At 36.9% G+C, this 13,942-nt stretch overlaps 1 protein-coding gene across 1 annotated transcript; it reads right to left on the minus strand.

The window, feature by feature from the left end:
• Nucleotides 1–484: 484 nt before the first annotated feature.
• LOC142342124 (four and a half LIM domains protein 2-like) lies at nt 485–11,995 on the minus strand. Its single transcript, XM_075393323.1, has 5 exons — nt 11,819–11,995; nt 6,444–6,648; nt 5,375–5,562; nt 1,399–1,594; nt 485–750 (listed from the first exon to the last, which is right to left on the minus strand). The coding sequence occupies exons 1-5, from the start codon at nt 11,867–11,869 to the stop codon at nt 596–598; spliced, it is 795 nt and encodes a 264-aa protein (XP_075249438.1). The 5' UTR covers nt 11,870–11,995; the 3' UTR covers nt 485–595.
• Nucleotides 11,996–13,942: the final 1,947 nt, after the last annotated feature.

The raw sequence follows: 13,942 nt of genomic DNA on the forward strand, positions 1-13,942 counted from the left end.
GAATTAATCTGATTTGTCCTGCAATGATATTTCATCTAAAGTATACTTTGTTAAAAGTTTGATTTATAACCGGTGTAATAGCGTGCCGCAGTAGTGTCAACCAGGTTTTTTGCACCAATTGATTCACAGATTTCTTTTTACTTATGCGCTTCGGTCTATACGAGCATTGAAAGAGGCACGACAGCAAAGAATGCTAGATGCTAAACTTCCAGAAGTTCCCTCATAAATAGCCGGAAGCCCAAGTTTTCGGCCGGAAGCCTTTTTAAAATTTCATACTGCATGTTTCATGCAACGTCAAAGTTCTCACATAGAATTTCGAACCGTTTGATAGCTCACAATAAAAGCCAGAAGTTCTCGACTGATCTCTATCAATATGTTTTTTAAATCGCTGGTTGACAAAAATGGGAAATCTAATGCAATGACTTCCTCTTCTGATCACTGTCAGCAATAAGCATATTTCTGCGCATGGGCTTCCTCAAAAATATGCGGTATAGAATATTTTATTTTGTCTGTCTGTCATTTATAGCCAAAAAATAAGTTTCAATCTGTCCCAATTTTTATATAATTGGCAAAGAAGTGTCATATTGAGTTGAGGTCATTTGCAGCCTCCCTTGTCGTCCTTGTCTGTGCACTCGAACCCCACCTCCTCCCCCAAGTCATAGAAGGACTTATTGGCCAGACTCTTCTCACAGAGATGGCAGATGAAACAATCTCTGCAGTAGGATCTTTGGGAGTATGTTAGAACTTGAGCTGAAATACAATTGTTGTTTGCAATTATGTAAACTACATCATCTGTAAACAGAAACGTCCAAGTCGCAAATTTACAAAACAAACACCTGCTATTCAAAATCTTTTTTTGTCGAGAGTACATCACGCTATGGCTTATAATCAAACATTACGCATACTTTGACCAGAGAGATCGCCCTTTTGACCCCCCCCCCCCCCCCCCCCCGTTTTGATCAACAAGGGCAGTCGATTTTAGATATCAATTCAGACACATTGTTTGGGTTAAAATGCAGTTTTTTCAAGTCATAATATATTCAATACCGTGTAATCATAAACCAGTTGTTTCTGATTTTCATACTGCATTGACATATAATCATTACTATTTTGCTGATTTTGTGGCCCTAAAGTGTTGCCATTTGCACGTAATAAGTAAATCCACACTGATGCCGTTCTGTTTTCCACCAAAATGGGGAGTTTGCGTTTATTTAACAAGTTAATTTCCTTAAAGATTTTGGGAAACTAGAAGTTCGTGATTTATGCGCTAAACTTTTCAAATGAACCGATATTTGCAAAATCATATTTAATGAATTGTTTTTGAAACACAGTAGTACACTTTTAAAAGATGATGTCACTTGTAGCAACAGTGACCCCCCCCCCCCCCCCCCCACTAACCGTCTGATTTGATTCTGTTTCCACACTTGCAGCACAGAGGAGCTTTGTTAGTGTCAAAGCATTCCTTGCAGAATCTCTCGTTTTCCCTGTTGATGTACTTCTTGCCAGCTAACTCCTGTTCACACAGTGCACACGTGAAACAACTCCTGTGGTATATGTTGCCTAAGTTGTCCTTCACAGCTGAGGACGTGATCACCTGAAAACATTCACATTGCGTTATTACACTAAGATTCATAAAATTCTCAATTTCCAATTTCATTTGCTCCTCCTGAAATGTCTGCCCAACTTTCCAACTTTATGGCCACATCTTTACTTTTCCTTGGTTCTCCAATCAGTGTTTATAATTTGCGGATGTTTTGCACTTTAATTCTGCGCACGTACGATTGTGGGGGGGGGGGGGGGGGGGTGGAGTGGTGGCTGGCGGTTGCACAAATGGGCTAGCACTCATTGTCAAAAATCCGTTTGGTATTACTTGAAGTATGCTTAAATTACCAGATGCCCAGAATGCAATTAGAAGCAACAAATAAATCTCAGTTTGCTATCGTCTTTATGAATAATAAATAATTCAGAGATGTAATGTGAAATTTCGATCTATTGTCGATAACAAAGCATAAACTGTAGAAATCAGTTAAATAAATTTACACTTCGTAAAAAAGAGAAATCAGTAATCAGTTTCAAATATTGAGGATGTAAGAAAAACCTAACTGACGTCAACATTTAAAACAAAAATTTGATGTATATGATATTTAAAAATTTTGACATTAATTTAATTGGATAGCTTTGTTTTATAGAAAGTTTTCCTAACTTGTAAGGTTTTGTTTGACTCGATACGTTTACAATTAATTCGAGATACTTATATTCGCTTTAACCTACTGAATATATTTGGTTCTAGGAAACTTTCCATTTATTCAATTGTCTATATAAACGACATGTATCCAGTTCTTGCAATGATTGTATTTGGAAGCCATCCACATCTTCTTGCGCCAATTGAGTGATACTTTTAAATTCGGTTTGATTTTGATGGATAAGCATTTCGCAAGTCGTTGCAAATTTTTTTGTACAGATCATATTTGTCTGAAACTACAATGGAAATTAACGAGTCATAATTTGCGAGTTTTAATTGTAATTTTTGTGCCTTGCCATCGAGAAGTTAGTCTCTTTCTGTGAACTGACATGCACCCCTTGAGATAAAAGAAAAGTGCATTTGCTTTAACAATAATTCTCCGTTCTTGTTGCTTCTTTTGTCTCCCAATGAGTGTAAAAAACAATAGCTGTTGCAAATAAATATAATCTAGCTTACTTTTTAGGAAAAACTCAACAAATAATGCTAAGGTAAAGAAATGCTAGAAAAGTCAAGTTGGCTTCATTTGAGATATGTTTAATCTAGACAATGCTTTCAGATGTTATCTAACTTCTCTCATGAAGCTGAATACATTTGTTTTACGAAAAGATAATCAAATATTTGAACTTTGCCAATATTTTATCATACTTCTCTCAATTTATAGCGTAGTTTCAAAAAAGACAGTACAGTACAACACCAATTTACTGTGAGTTTTCAAATAATGTCTGTCGAGGTTTTCAATTAACTAATGGCTTCTTGGTTTTGATAATACGGAATTTCAAAGATCTCTTTATTTTGAGCATAATTGCACATTTTATAGATTCATTTTGTTTCCTTGTCCATTTATCACAGTATTGTTTGGTCCAATTGAAGATTTCTGAAAAAATGCACAGCGCAAAAAAACAAATCACAGCATTGAATAAAGGATGAACAGAATTATTAATTGTTTTTCTTGTATAGTTTATGCTTTTGTGGGCTGAGTCATAATTCTCTCGGAAAAATTAGTGCGCTATTTTTTTTGCCAGTGTTCGTTTTTCTTCATGCTGTTGTATGCTATAAGTTTTAATGGTAGGTCCATTGGTTTTGCAAAAATTGGGCACTTTAACATGTTTAAAGTTCATAGCAAAAAATTTATGGTTTTAACGGCTTCACTGCCATTTTAATTTATTCAAGTTAGACTGAGCTTTTTAACTTTGCCTGTATTCGTCCGTCTTTTTGTAGTCGTTGCGAAGGACGAGCATTATTAATCTCCTCAAACATTCATTTCACTAAAACAATTTTTTTCGACATATTTCGTTTCTAAATTTAATACATTTGTAAACGGGTAGAATGAGCCCCCAAACGTGCGAGCAGGCTGACCGGGTTCTGTTCAAAAAATCACGGTTTCTGCCACGTATACAGAAGTGAAGTGAAAGAACTAAGCTTCGTGAAATTCCGCATAGTTCTGATTCCAAACACCTCAAAGCTTAACAAAAGTAAGCGTGTGTGTGTTGCAGATTGCTGCGAAGAATCAGATAATTATGCCTGAGCTTTGTTGTGATCATAAAAACCGAGTTCAGTTTTTGTGGCAAAAACGGGAGCTCTAGCTTGAGCAGAACACCGGAGATTTTAGTTAAGGTCAGGTTGGGTTTGACAGAACTAGGAAATCTATCTGCACAACAAAATATCCAGTCTGCGTAACCCTTCAATCTCACTTGAGCAGTAAAATACTTTATCTCGCTAACCTGAAACCTGAAATTTATCTTATCATCGATTTGGTCTTGAAGGTTTGAGTAACTTGAGAGAAAGGAAATTAATGAACCTCTGATAGCTGAACATTAGGGTGACAAAAATTCCTCTTCTTTGACCAGACGAACGACTTATAATCAGTTCGTTGAAAGTAAAAGGCGGTGAAAGATAGATTTTCGGTTCACAGACTTGAGTTTTCCAAACCAAAAACCTAGATGGTACTTCGTCTTTATGGCTTCGTCCCCAGTGACTAACGAAGGACCTCTGTTTTGACCAATAATTCAAATCCACCCACGGCAAAAGACGGGTTCTCCGCTGTGAAATGTGTTCTTTTCTGAAACCGAATGAAATATTGATTTATTAACCAGAACTCAGAAAAATTATTTGGTTATTCAGTTAGAATTTACTGAGTAGCTCCAGCAATTGAATTTATTATTCAGCAAAGCTGAACGATTAGTTATTTGTACTAAAAAAGCAACGTTTAATGCAACGGTAATTTACAGAATAGCGGATATAAGGTTACAAAAGCGAACTGCACAAATTTGTATCCCGACAGCTTTTAAACCGCTAATAACGAACTGCGCGGTATAAAACTTTTCCTGTCATTTATATGAAAGCAGCCGTTACAGTCGTTTGAACCAAGCTGGATAATGACAGGTCTCAATTGTTTTTATGGAGATATAAATGCACATTCGAATGATTTAAGTTAACATCTAATGATTTTAATCACTTTGAAATTAATTGTTTTTCTTTGAACTTCGCCTCTTTTTGCTCTTTTTGTAAACTTTTCCTATTGAGGTCAGGTCCCTTATCTTTTCTATTGAAGTATCGGTCATTTTGTTTTGTATAGGTTTTGTCTGATGCGAGTTTGATTTTTTATTATGATTTTTCTTAATATAGACATCCAATTTTTGCAAAATTAATATTTTGCTATTTAATGCTTATGATGGCCTTCTCTAGTAGTTCTTTTAACAACAGGTTTCCGTTAGTGGTTTGTTAAACGGTTTTTGAAAGTTGAGTGTTTTTGAACGTTTTCTATCTCTTCCTCTTTTGATAGCCAAATAAGTCGAAAATGAGTATGAGCGGGGTCGGAACAATATGTACGAAAGCCGAGCGCTCGGAACATTACCGAGCCTCCTTGTTAGTTTAATATTTTATCGCTCAATCTACCATTCTTCAGGGACTTAAGTTTTTATCACCCGGACCTTATTCCTGTTTTTCACTTCGTCCGATGTGCTGATCACGACATCCGATAGTCATTCGGTAGCAAAAATCATTGTTGAAATTGGATTTATCTGCAAATCATGATTTTTTTTTATCTTTTTTGTGGTTTTCATGATCGAAAAATATTGAGACATAGCGCTGTATAGAACGGAAAATTTTATCTTATTGTTTGCCTGATAGTACCTCGCCGCAAATCTTGCATTCTTTGTCTGGGTGTTCCAGTTTGTAGCACCTCTGGCAGACAAATTCCCCTGCCACCCGGGTGAAGGGTCTCTCCCCTATCTGGTTTGACCCAAGGGGACACTTAACACAGACAAAGCAGTCGTAGTGATAGAACTTGTTGTCACCCTGGGTACGCATCATACGCGTGCCTGAAAGAACGCCACAGTGAATATAAATTTGAACCCGGGTCGAGACTTTACCGCAAAATAATATTAGAATTACGATCAATACCGGTTAAAACTAGCGGTTTTCACGGCAAAGCGACTGCAAGTTTTAGCTGTAAATGCGGTGAAAGAAGCAATTTTTTGAAACAATTGCGATTTTTAGCAGTTATTTTTTGTTATGCATATTTTTCACCTCGTGTCACGATAAACAAAAAGTTACAGCGGAAATGCTTAAACGACACGAAAGAGTTCCAATAGACAGAAGGGTTGCAGGATTTAAACATATTTTTTATTAAATTATTTTACGAAAACCGAACCTTAGTTTGTTATAAATTAGAAAAAAATAATGTTTGATTAATAAATTTCTAACATGTAACATTAACCAAGTGGTTAGTTTAATTTACATGTTTGCAGATTAAAAAAAATAATAAAACTGCAATTTTTGATCATACAACGCAGGGCGAGGTGGTGAAACTATTCGACAAACGGCGTCTGGGGTATCACCCTGGGTCCGGTCGCTAAATACTCGATTTCGGATATAATTTTCTTCTGGGTAATTCTGTTCATAAACCCCGGTCTTTGGGATCATGAGAAGCCAGGGGCTTCAAAACAAAACTCAAAGCATGAGATTTTTTGGGTAAAAGTGAGTGTGTATCGGAGTACATTATTCTGGGCTCGATTCATGCATCAAAATCAGTTAGTACAACATCGAATATCAAAAAAATACAAAAATGTGAATGTTTTCTTCGGTCACTAAACAAGTGATTTTATTTTCAAATTGGTTTATTTGTTGGTAATCAGGTTAATTTGGTGTTTATCGATCACCAAAAATATCTCACTGCAGTTGTCATTGAATGAAACAGTACCTATGATTTTGTTGTTGCACTTGGCACATGTCTCTGCAATGAAGTCAGAGTAGCACTGTCCGCAGTATCTTCTGCCTCCCTTCCGGTGGAACTCGAGATTCTTCAGCTGTTTGCCACACGTGAATGAACTGTCCTCAAAGTCACACGTGAAACATTCTTCATGGTACTTGTCCTCTCCGTCGTTCACAGATATGTCAAAGATTTTCTGCAAATTCGAGCAACAATTAGTTTAAAACACATTGAAATTTTGGGTCTTTCCCATTATAGCCCCCCCCATGAAATTATAGCCCCCCCCCCATTATGGTATAATTACCATGATTGGGGGGCTATAGGTTATATGACCACTAAGCTGGGGGGGGGGGCTATAATGGAAAAGACCCGACATTTTTTTCTATTGTATAACAGAAATTGTTGCGCTTGACAAACGATTATTTCATAAACTTGACGATAGCATTTGACAAAATACAAACTTGTCTGGACCGACTAACTTTTGCAAAAAATATTTAAGATTAACGGCAACAAACGTTGAACGGTAAAATTTGACATTATTTTTGATTTGGATACGGTGAAAAGGTTTAATTGTGTATGACGTTTTGTTTTAAACGCATCAGACATAAAATCAAAGCCAATCTTAAATAACTTCATGTCCTAGACAAAAGTGATCTCTGATCAAACCGTTCCAGACGGAAGTGACCTCTTATCAGACGATTGTGAGCTCCACATTTAGTGTACGCTCTGATCAGACCATCACAGACCATCGTGATCTCTGATTAGACAAGCTCCACACCATTGTCCAGACTTTTGTGTAGTCTCCTATCAGGCAGAGCTGCACTTGAAACGACCTATGATAATTCTTCTTCGTTGAAATCGCTTATGATCAGAATTTCACGCGCACTAGCTATGATCGGATGTTCGTGTGCTGGAAACCTGCCCAAAACCTTATCAGACTTTCGAATCTTCTAAAACTTTCACAAGCTAAGCAATTCGAGTTCACAGTACACAAGGGTGGCTTGAAGATGTTCGGATCAGAGTGTGGACACCTCGAACAGGGCATAGCAAACCCGAGCTTTACTTTAAAAATCAGATCTAAGGTAGTCATTACACAAACGCTGCAATCGACTATCATTTTCTCAGCAGTTTTCAAAGTAGGCAAGTTTTTTCTAATAAAGTTACATGACAAACTATGACCTAGGAATGACACAAAATTTTCGTGATCTCGAGAATAACAAAAATTTAGTTATTTTAAATTTTGAATTCAAAACGGCCTTAATTTACAACATTTCACAGGTATTCATAGTCCGTATCAGTTTGAAAATTTACAGATCAGTTTATACGTACATTAGCTGATATTGGTTAAACTTTATCCCAAATATGGACAAGTTTTTCCCCTGCGGTATATGGCAAGTACTAGTGCAGTTCTTTTGGGACAGAATACATTGTTCTCCCAAGATGAGAACGTGCCATAGGTATGTACATGGAAGATTGGTGAGTTGCTTTATAATAATCATTAGTGGTGGGAAGATCGAATTCATCGCCCAAATTTGTGGTTTATGTACACTGAAGAGTTACTTGTATGCACAAATATGAAGAAAAGATCCGGTTCAAATTAAGGGCCGACATTCAATAAAATTGCTTCGTCAGGCTTAGGCAGGAAAGTTCTCTTTAGATATAGAAGTTTCAACTTAAACTAATGAGCAAATAGATTGCGGATAAATGGGTTCTGTCTTCATGCCATCAAGCTCCAGCCGTACGAATGTGTTGTCATTAAGCACTGCGTTGCCTGAATTCTCGGTTGGGATGTATGTAGTGTTATTTGTTTGCGGATAATTAAGATGGCTGGAATTGTTGGTGAAATGTCTGTGGCTTTGAGATTTGGTTCACACACACACAGCAAAGTCAGTGACCGGTGAATGTTCTACTTCCAGTCCCAGAACAACCCGAGTTCAACCCGCGTCTTGGAAGTGTTCCGATGTATCACCGAAACCCAATCTAGTAAAGTGCCAGATGGCACATTAAGTTTCGGACGTCAGGCTTAAACAGCCAGATTCTGTGATTTGACCGCTAGCTCAGAAAGCATTTTGCTCTTGGATCGTAGATGAGGGACTCAGTGTTCCTAGTTTTCACTGATTCACGCTACTAATTTAGATAAGCGCTTACAACTTGAGAACATTGTCTGAGACTATTGTTCTTGTGTACCAAATTTCTTTAAATTTTGACTCAATTTCACTTATAATGTTTGTTAAGATCTATTTCCCACATGGAATGTTTTTGTCTAATCTGACGTCTTCTAATTTTGTCTAATAGCCTTTTGTCTAATATCACCAAGTTTAGACCTTGGTTATTAACAGAACCCCATTTCATATGGAGTCTCTTCCAACCTTCTGCTTCTGGCTACGTAGACTCTGTTATCTTCAAGCTAGGTCTGACAATATTCTTGACAATTTTAGAGTTACTTGAGTAACCAGGAATCTCTTGACTGGTGCTGACCACCACCATCCACAATATCATTCGGATGCGGTTTTTGGTTGTTTTTTTTTGGGTTGGGTCCGTCAAGTTTTAGCCTTATCCGCAAGTCTCAGATTGAGTGGAAATGAAGGTACAACACCAAAATGAAAGATGATTCCGTTATGGATTGATTGAACGAAACCTCACTGTTTCCCGAAACCTTACTCCGCTTTTGAGAATTGCATACAGCTGCCACTCTCTACTCTTTTGATGACATCATCGAAGAGTTGATTGAAATTTTGCTCATTTTTAATGTCTGACTGGGCCACTATGATGTATTCTACAAAATAGACGCTTCTCATAGAAAATAAGCTCGATAACATTCATAGTTGTTATCGAAGTCTAGTATGCAAAGCGTCAGCATGGGGAGTTTGCTGTCCAGGTCGTTATTTCAAATCGAAGTCTAATTCCATCATTGCTTTCGCCAATACTGTGATCCTTGCTGAAGCCGAGTTCGGAATTTTTTAATCTAATGCGAACAGATATTTGAGAAGTTTTTGGTCATTTTTTTGTACGAACTTCATTCCGAGTGGGAATTGTTTTGATCTTGCGATCAGAAAGACAACTGAATGTGCACTTTTTCATCATTGGAGTAAATTTGTTCAATTTGAGACCCTATCCTGGAAAACTTAATTACAGGACGTCCTTATAGTGAGAGAACCCGCCTGTTATTCTGAACCGTATGTTGTAAAAGTTGCTTCTTCTATCAGGCTGTAGGGCTGAACAAGAGGAGTAGCACGTTTTCGATGATTTAAAATATGTTTTTTTCTTTGTTTTGCAATATAGGTTCGTCTTTGTAATTTTCTTTCAAAAAGAACATCTATATCCCAGAATCTGATATCATTCAACCATAAAGCTGACCAAAAAACCCGGTTGTTTCATTTTTATGATGATTTTGCGCTTTTGATTTTCTCAACATGCTTAGGATTGGGTGCCATTTTTTCTTCTAAAACATGGTTGCAAAAATCCTAACATTTGCGACTGATTTTGTGTTCATTATCTTTTTGTTGATGATCGATTTTTCTTACGTAGTAGACTTGCGACGGAAAGCATTTGTTTAACATATTGCTCTATAGTGATTTCTCATAAAAACATATCATTGTTAAAAATGATCACACCCTCTATTCTTTTGGGATTCAACTCAAAGTAACTTTGGAAGATTGATGAAGATTTCTTCAAGCCGTGTGGAAGCAAGCCCTAAGACGTCTAGTCTCTGCAGAGTTGTTTTTGCGTCCTCGTAAAGTTCAATTTGACATTTGTTTGATAGATCAATTTTTCCAATAAATGAGGCTCAAAGGAGACTATGGAGGATGGTGTACATATTCAATTTTGGACATTCCTTGTTGATGAATTTGCCTCTAATGTAAACTTTCAGTTTTACGCTTAGTCTTAGAGTTCCACTTTTTTCCCCTTATAAACTACTGCTGATGGATTTGTGACACCACCATGTTTCCTGGGCTCCAGGATGCCCTGCCGTACCATCGTCTCAAATTTTTCTTTGATTCTCTCTTATAAAAGTAGGCGTATCTTTTGGGTCTTGCCTCTGTTTTTCCCATCTAACTGAGATGTACCAGGCTTCTTTAAGATGAATGATGATATGACGGTACTATCATCCCAAGTATTTTTCCCAAGTATAGTTCATTCCCATCTCCGTTTTGGAAGATGGTTGACCACATACCTTGGTCTCTTTGTCGCAGAAATTGTTGTGCTGGTCAAAGTTACCTGATTTTGCGCATCATTTTTCCTACAGGTGTGACATTTCTTGTTCAAAACTGGGCACATCTTTTGCACAAGTTACCATTGTCATTATTAAAAGTAATTTTTTCTTTTTTGCTATAGATCTTTTTGGAGTTTTTTTTCCTTTTTGTAATTTCCTTTTTGTAATTTCCTTTTTGTAATTTTTGCAGTTGGTAACTTGATGAAGAGCTTTCAGAAGCCATAGCTTTAATTTTGATGTATAGACTTTCTTTCGTTGCAGAAAAAAACCTTCGTTAATTTATATTTGTTGCCAGCTATTTGTCTTCATTTTGCCTCAGGGTCTGTCAATTCTGAGATAAACACTTTTTTAATTACTCTTTGGGTTTGGTTCTCGCTCTAAGTGTTTTGAAGTCACAATAGAGTGTTTCTCCTCTGAGACGCTCTAAAAAACTGTGTCATCACGCACATTCTTATACCTTAGATAATGGACACAAATTTAGCCTTGCGCCATTATTATTCCCCTTTTTGGGAGAAATTGGAATTTGAATTGCTACTTCGATTGCTGTAAAAGGAGTTTCTAATAGTTTATATGTGCCAATAAGTGTCCGAAGTTTCAGGAGTGAGCCTGGGCCGTTTTTACTATATACTAAGCAAGCGAGTGCTTACCTGTAGGTCCCAGATGGTACCGTCTGTGTTGATTTTGTCCTCTTTCTTCTCCGCGCGACATTTCGCTACAAAAGACATGATCCACGCAGTACAGTATTCAGCGTTCTTCATATTCAAATTTTGTTGGTCGGTCGTTGGTCTGGATGCCAAGTCTTAGGTAGTCATTGCACAAAAGCTGCACTAGGTGGTTAGCAATTTTTCAGCAGAGTTATCTCCAAGTTTTTTCTTACAATTTTCCCTGGCAAACTATGACCTAAGAATGTCGTTAAATGCAGTCATGTTCAGTCCTACAGGAGAACTTCACCAATCTTGCAGGATAACTATCGAATGCTCCATTTTTTGTACTTTCCCAACGCCCAATGTCCTGATTTTCGTCTGTCCGGCCTGAGAACCGGACCCCTTAAATTCAAGGCAACACCCCCATGTTCAAAGATGGTCTGATCACAGGTCCTTGTGGTATGGAACCTCAGAGTGTTCTACCCCAAAAGAAAATGAAGCAAACTCACCTCACCACATTTGCTGCAGTTTGCAATGAACACGCCGCCCTCTCTAGACATTGTGAACAATTGTTAATTTATCTTTATCGAAAATAAAGTTCAGTTCAAAATGAACCAGCTTTCTAACTCTATGCTAAAAGTGTAATTTATATAGTAACGTCAAATGTGCGTATTGTATTTGTACGATTGAAAAATGTTTTGGTTTTTATGAAGCATTTTTGTCAATGTTTTATTCAAAGCTCGTTTAATATTGTATCATTTCTAAAAGTTTAGCTTCATTTAGACTGAAAATTAATTCAGAAGTTGATGCGTTGGTTTTCTAAACTGATTATAACATACATATTTTAAAATCACGAATCAGTTTAATTGTGCGCTCTCTGCTATTGTTTAAGATTTACAATAAAACGCACTGAAAGTTGTTCAAAAAATTGACCTCGCTTTAGCTAATTGATCTTTTCAAACTACATAACATATCTGTGCCATTTTCAGTTTTTCATGCTCAATACATGAAGACTTTTATGATAGGAAATTAGATTAAAATTCATTTGCTTTCGTATTAGAACATAGTTTCCCAGGTTTAGATCTCCGTTTATGAAAAGTCACTGAAAATTGAATAGAAAGGTTGTTATCGACCCTGATAGCCTATGAAATAAATTGTTAGGAAGCTCGACCGAGTAAACTTTAGTTGACAAAGCCCTTCTTCAGCCCCCCCCCCCCCCCACCCTCCACTAGAATCTTAGATTACTCTCATAACTGAAGGTCTGAACATGAGTTCGATACAATCAAAATAAATTTCAAAATTTTATAGTCCCCCCCCACCCACCCGTTAAGATGCCAGATGGAAAGTTTGTGTAGCAGTAGAAATACTGGATGTACACCTCCATCCAATCAGAGACTGAGAAGACACTATTCTCTTTTATATAGAGAGAACTCTACTAACTGTATCCAGTCTATTAGATAGATGCACCATGTGTATACTCTTGACTCCGGTGCTGTACTTTATTACCACCGTAATAATAAAAGTTTATCTTCAGTGTTTTACTGAGTCGGTTAGTCTGAGAGATATAGGTAAGCCTACTTCGCGCGCAGAAATAAGTAGACCTAGCACTTTATGACTTAAGGCTGTAAAAGGAGCCCATCTTGGGTCTGCCTTAACTGGTGCGACCAGTGAGTTAACAAAATATATCCGTAAAAAGAAGTCACACAGAACACCTTTTTCTCTCTTGAGAAGGAAACTCAGAACTAAATTACTTAGCTTTTTACTCTTTATCTACTTAAAACTGAAGAAAAAGGGGAACACTGCCCCAATAAAACAAAACTAATAAAATTTAAACACAGATATACACAAAATGGAGCATCACGTTGATCAACCTTCCTCTAACGTTCCAACACATTCGGACAAATTACAACTGGCTAATCTTACGCAACAGAACAAACGCTTAACACGCGACATTTTATCCTTTGAAGTTAAACACTATCAACACCAAGATGAATTAAATATACTTTTTAACACAGAAAACAACTCAAACACCACTATTTTGCAACAACCTCTCCTCTCTCTACCAGAAAAGGCATCACAAGTTTCACGAACTGCCTTTCTTTCATATTTAGTTGAAATTTATAGAGCTCAACTCACGAAGGGCTCAGTTATTTTCATTTATGATCACCTAACAAATACATATACCTCTTTAGTATATGACACCTTATTTAATCCACTATCTGATATACTATTCGATTTCCTTAACGGGTTATGGTCAGAAATACAAACTTCAGATAGAAAAGGTGTATTTTGAAAATCTTCTTTTGAATTTCTTAAACACCTTGCATCCACCCTTAATGCTAATGCATCACAATCACGGAAAGAGAGCGTACACAAAATCAATCGACAGGAATTTGAAGGCTTCACTCACCTTCTCAAAACATACATAAGTTCTGTAAAAGATGCAGACCTAGACGATGAACACATTTTTTATTCTCTTACACGTTTATCTTGGCACATACACAGATTTTGGAAAAATTTGGTAAGGCACATTTTTCGAGCTACAAAGCTAATTGCAGATGCTTTTCCACAAATACTACCTAAACTACCTGAGACACTCCAGTACATTTTTGATCCACACTGATCTCCACAAA

The sequence above is a fragment of the Convolutriloba macropyga genome, chromosome 7 (assembly GCF_964194025.1).
Source record: "Convolutriloba macropyga chromosome 7, txConMacr16.3, whole genome shotgun sequence".
Taxonomy (NCBI): Eukaryota; Metazoa; Xenacoelomorpha; order Acoela; family Convolutidae; genus Convolutriloba; species Convolutriloba macropyga.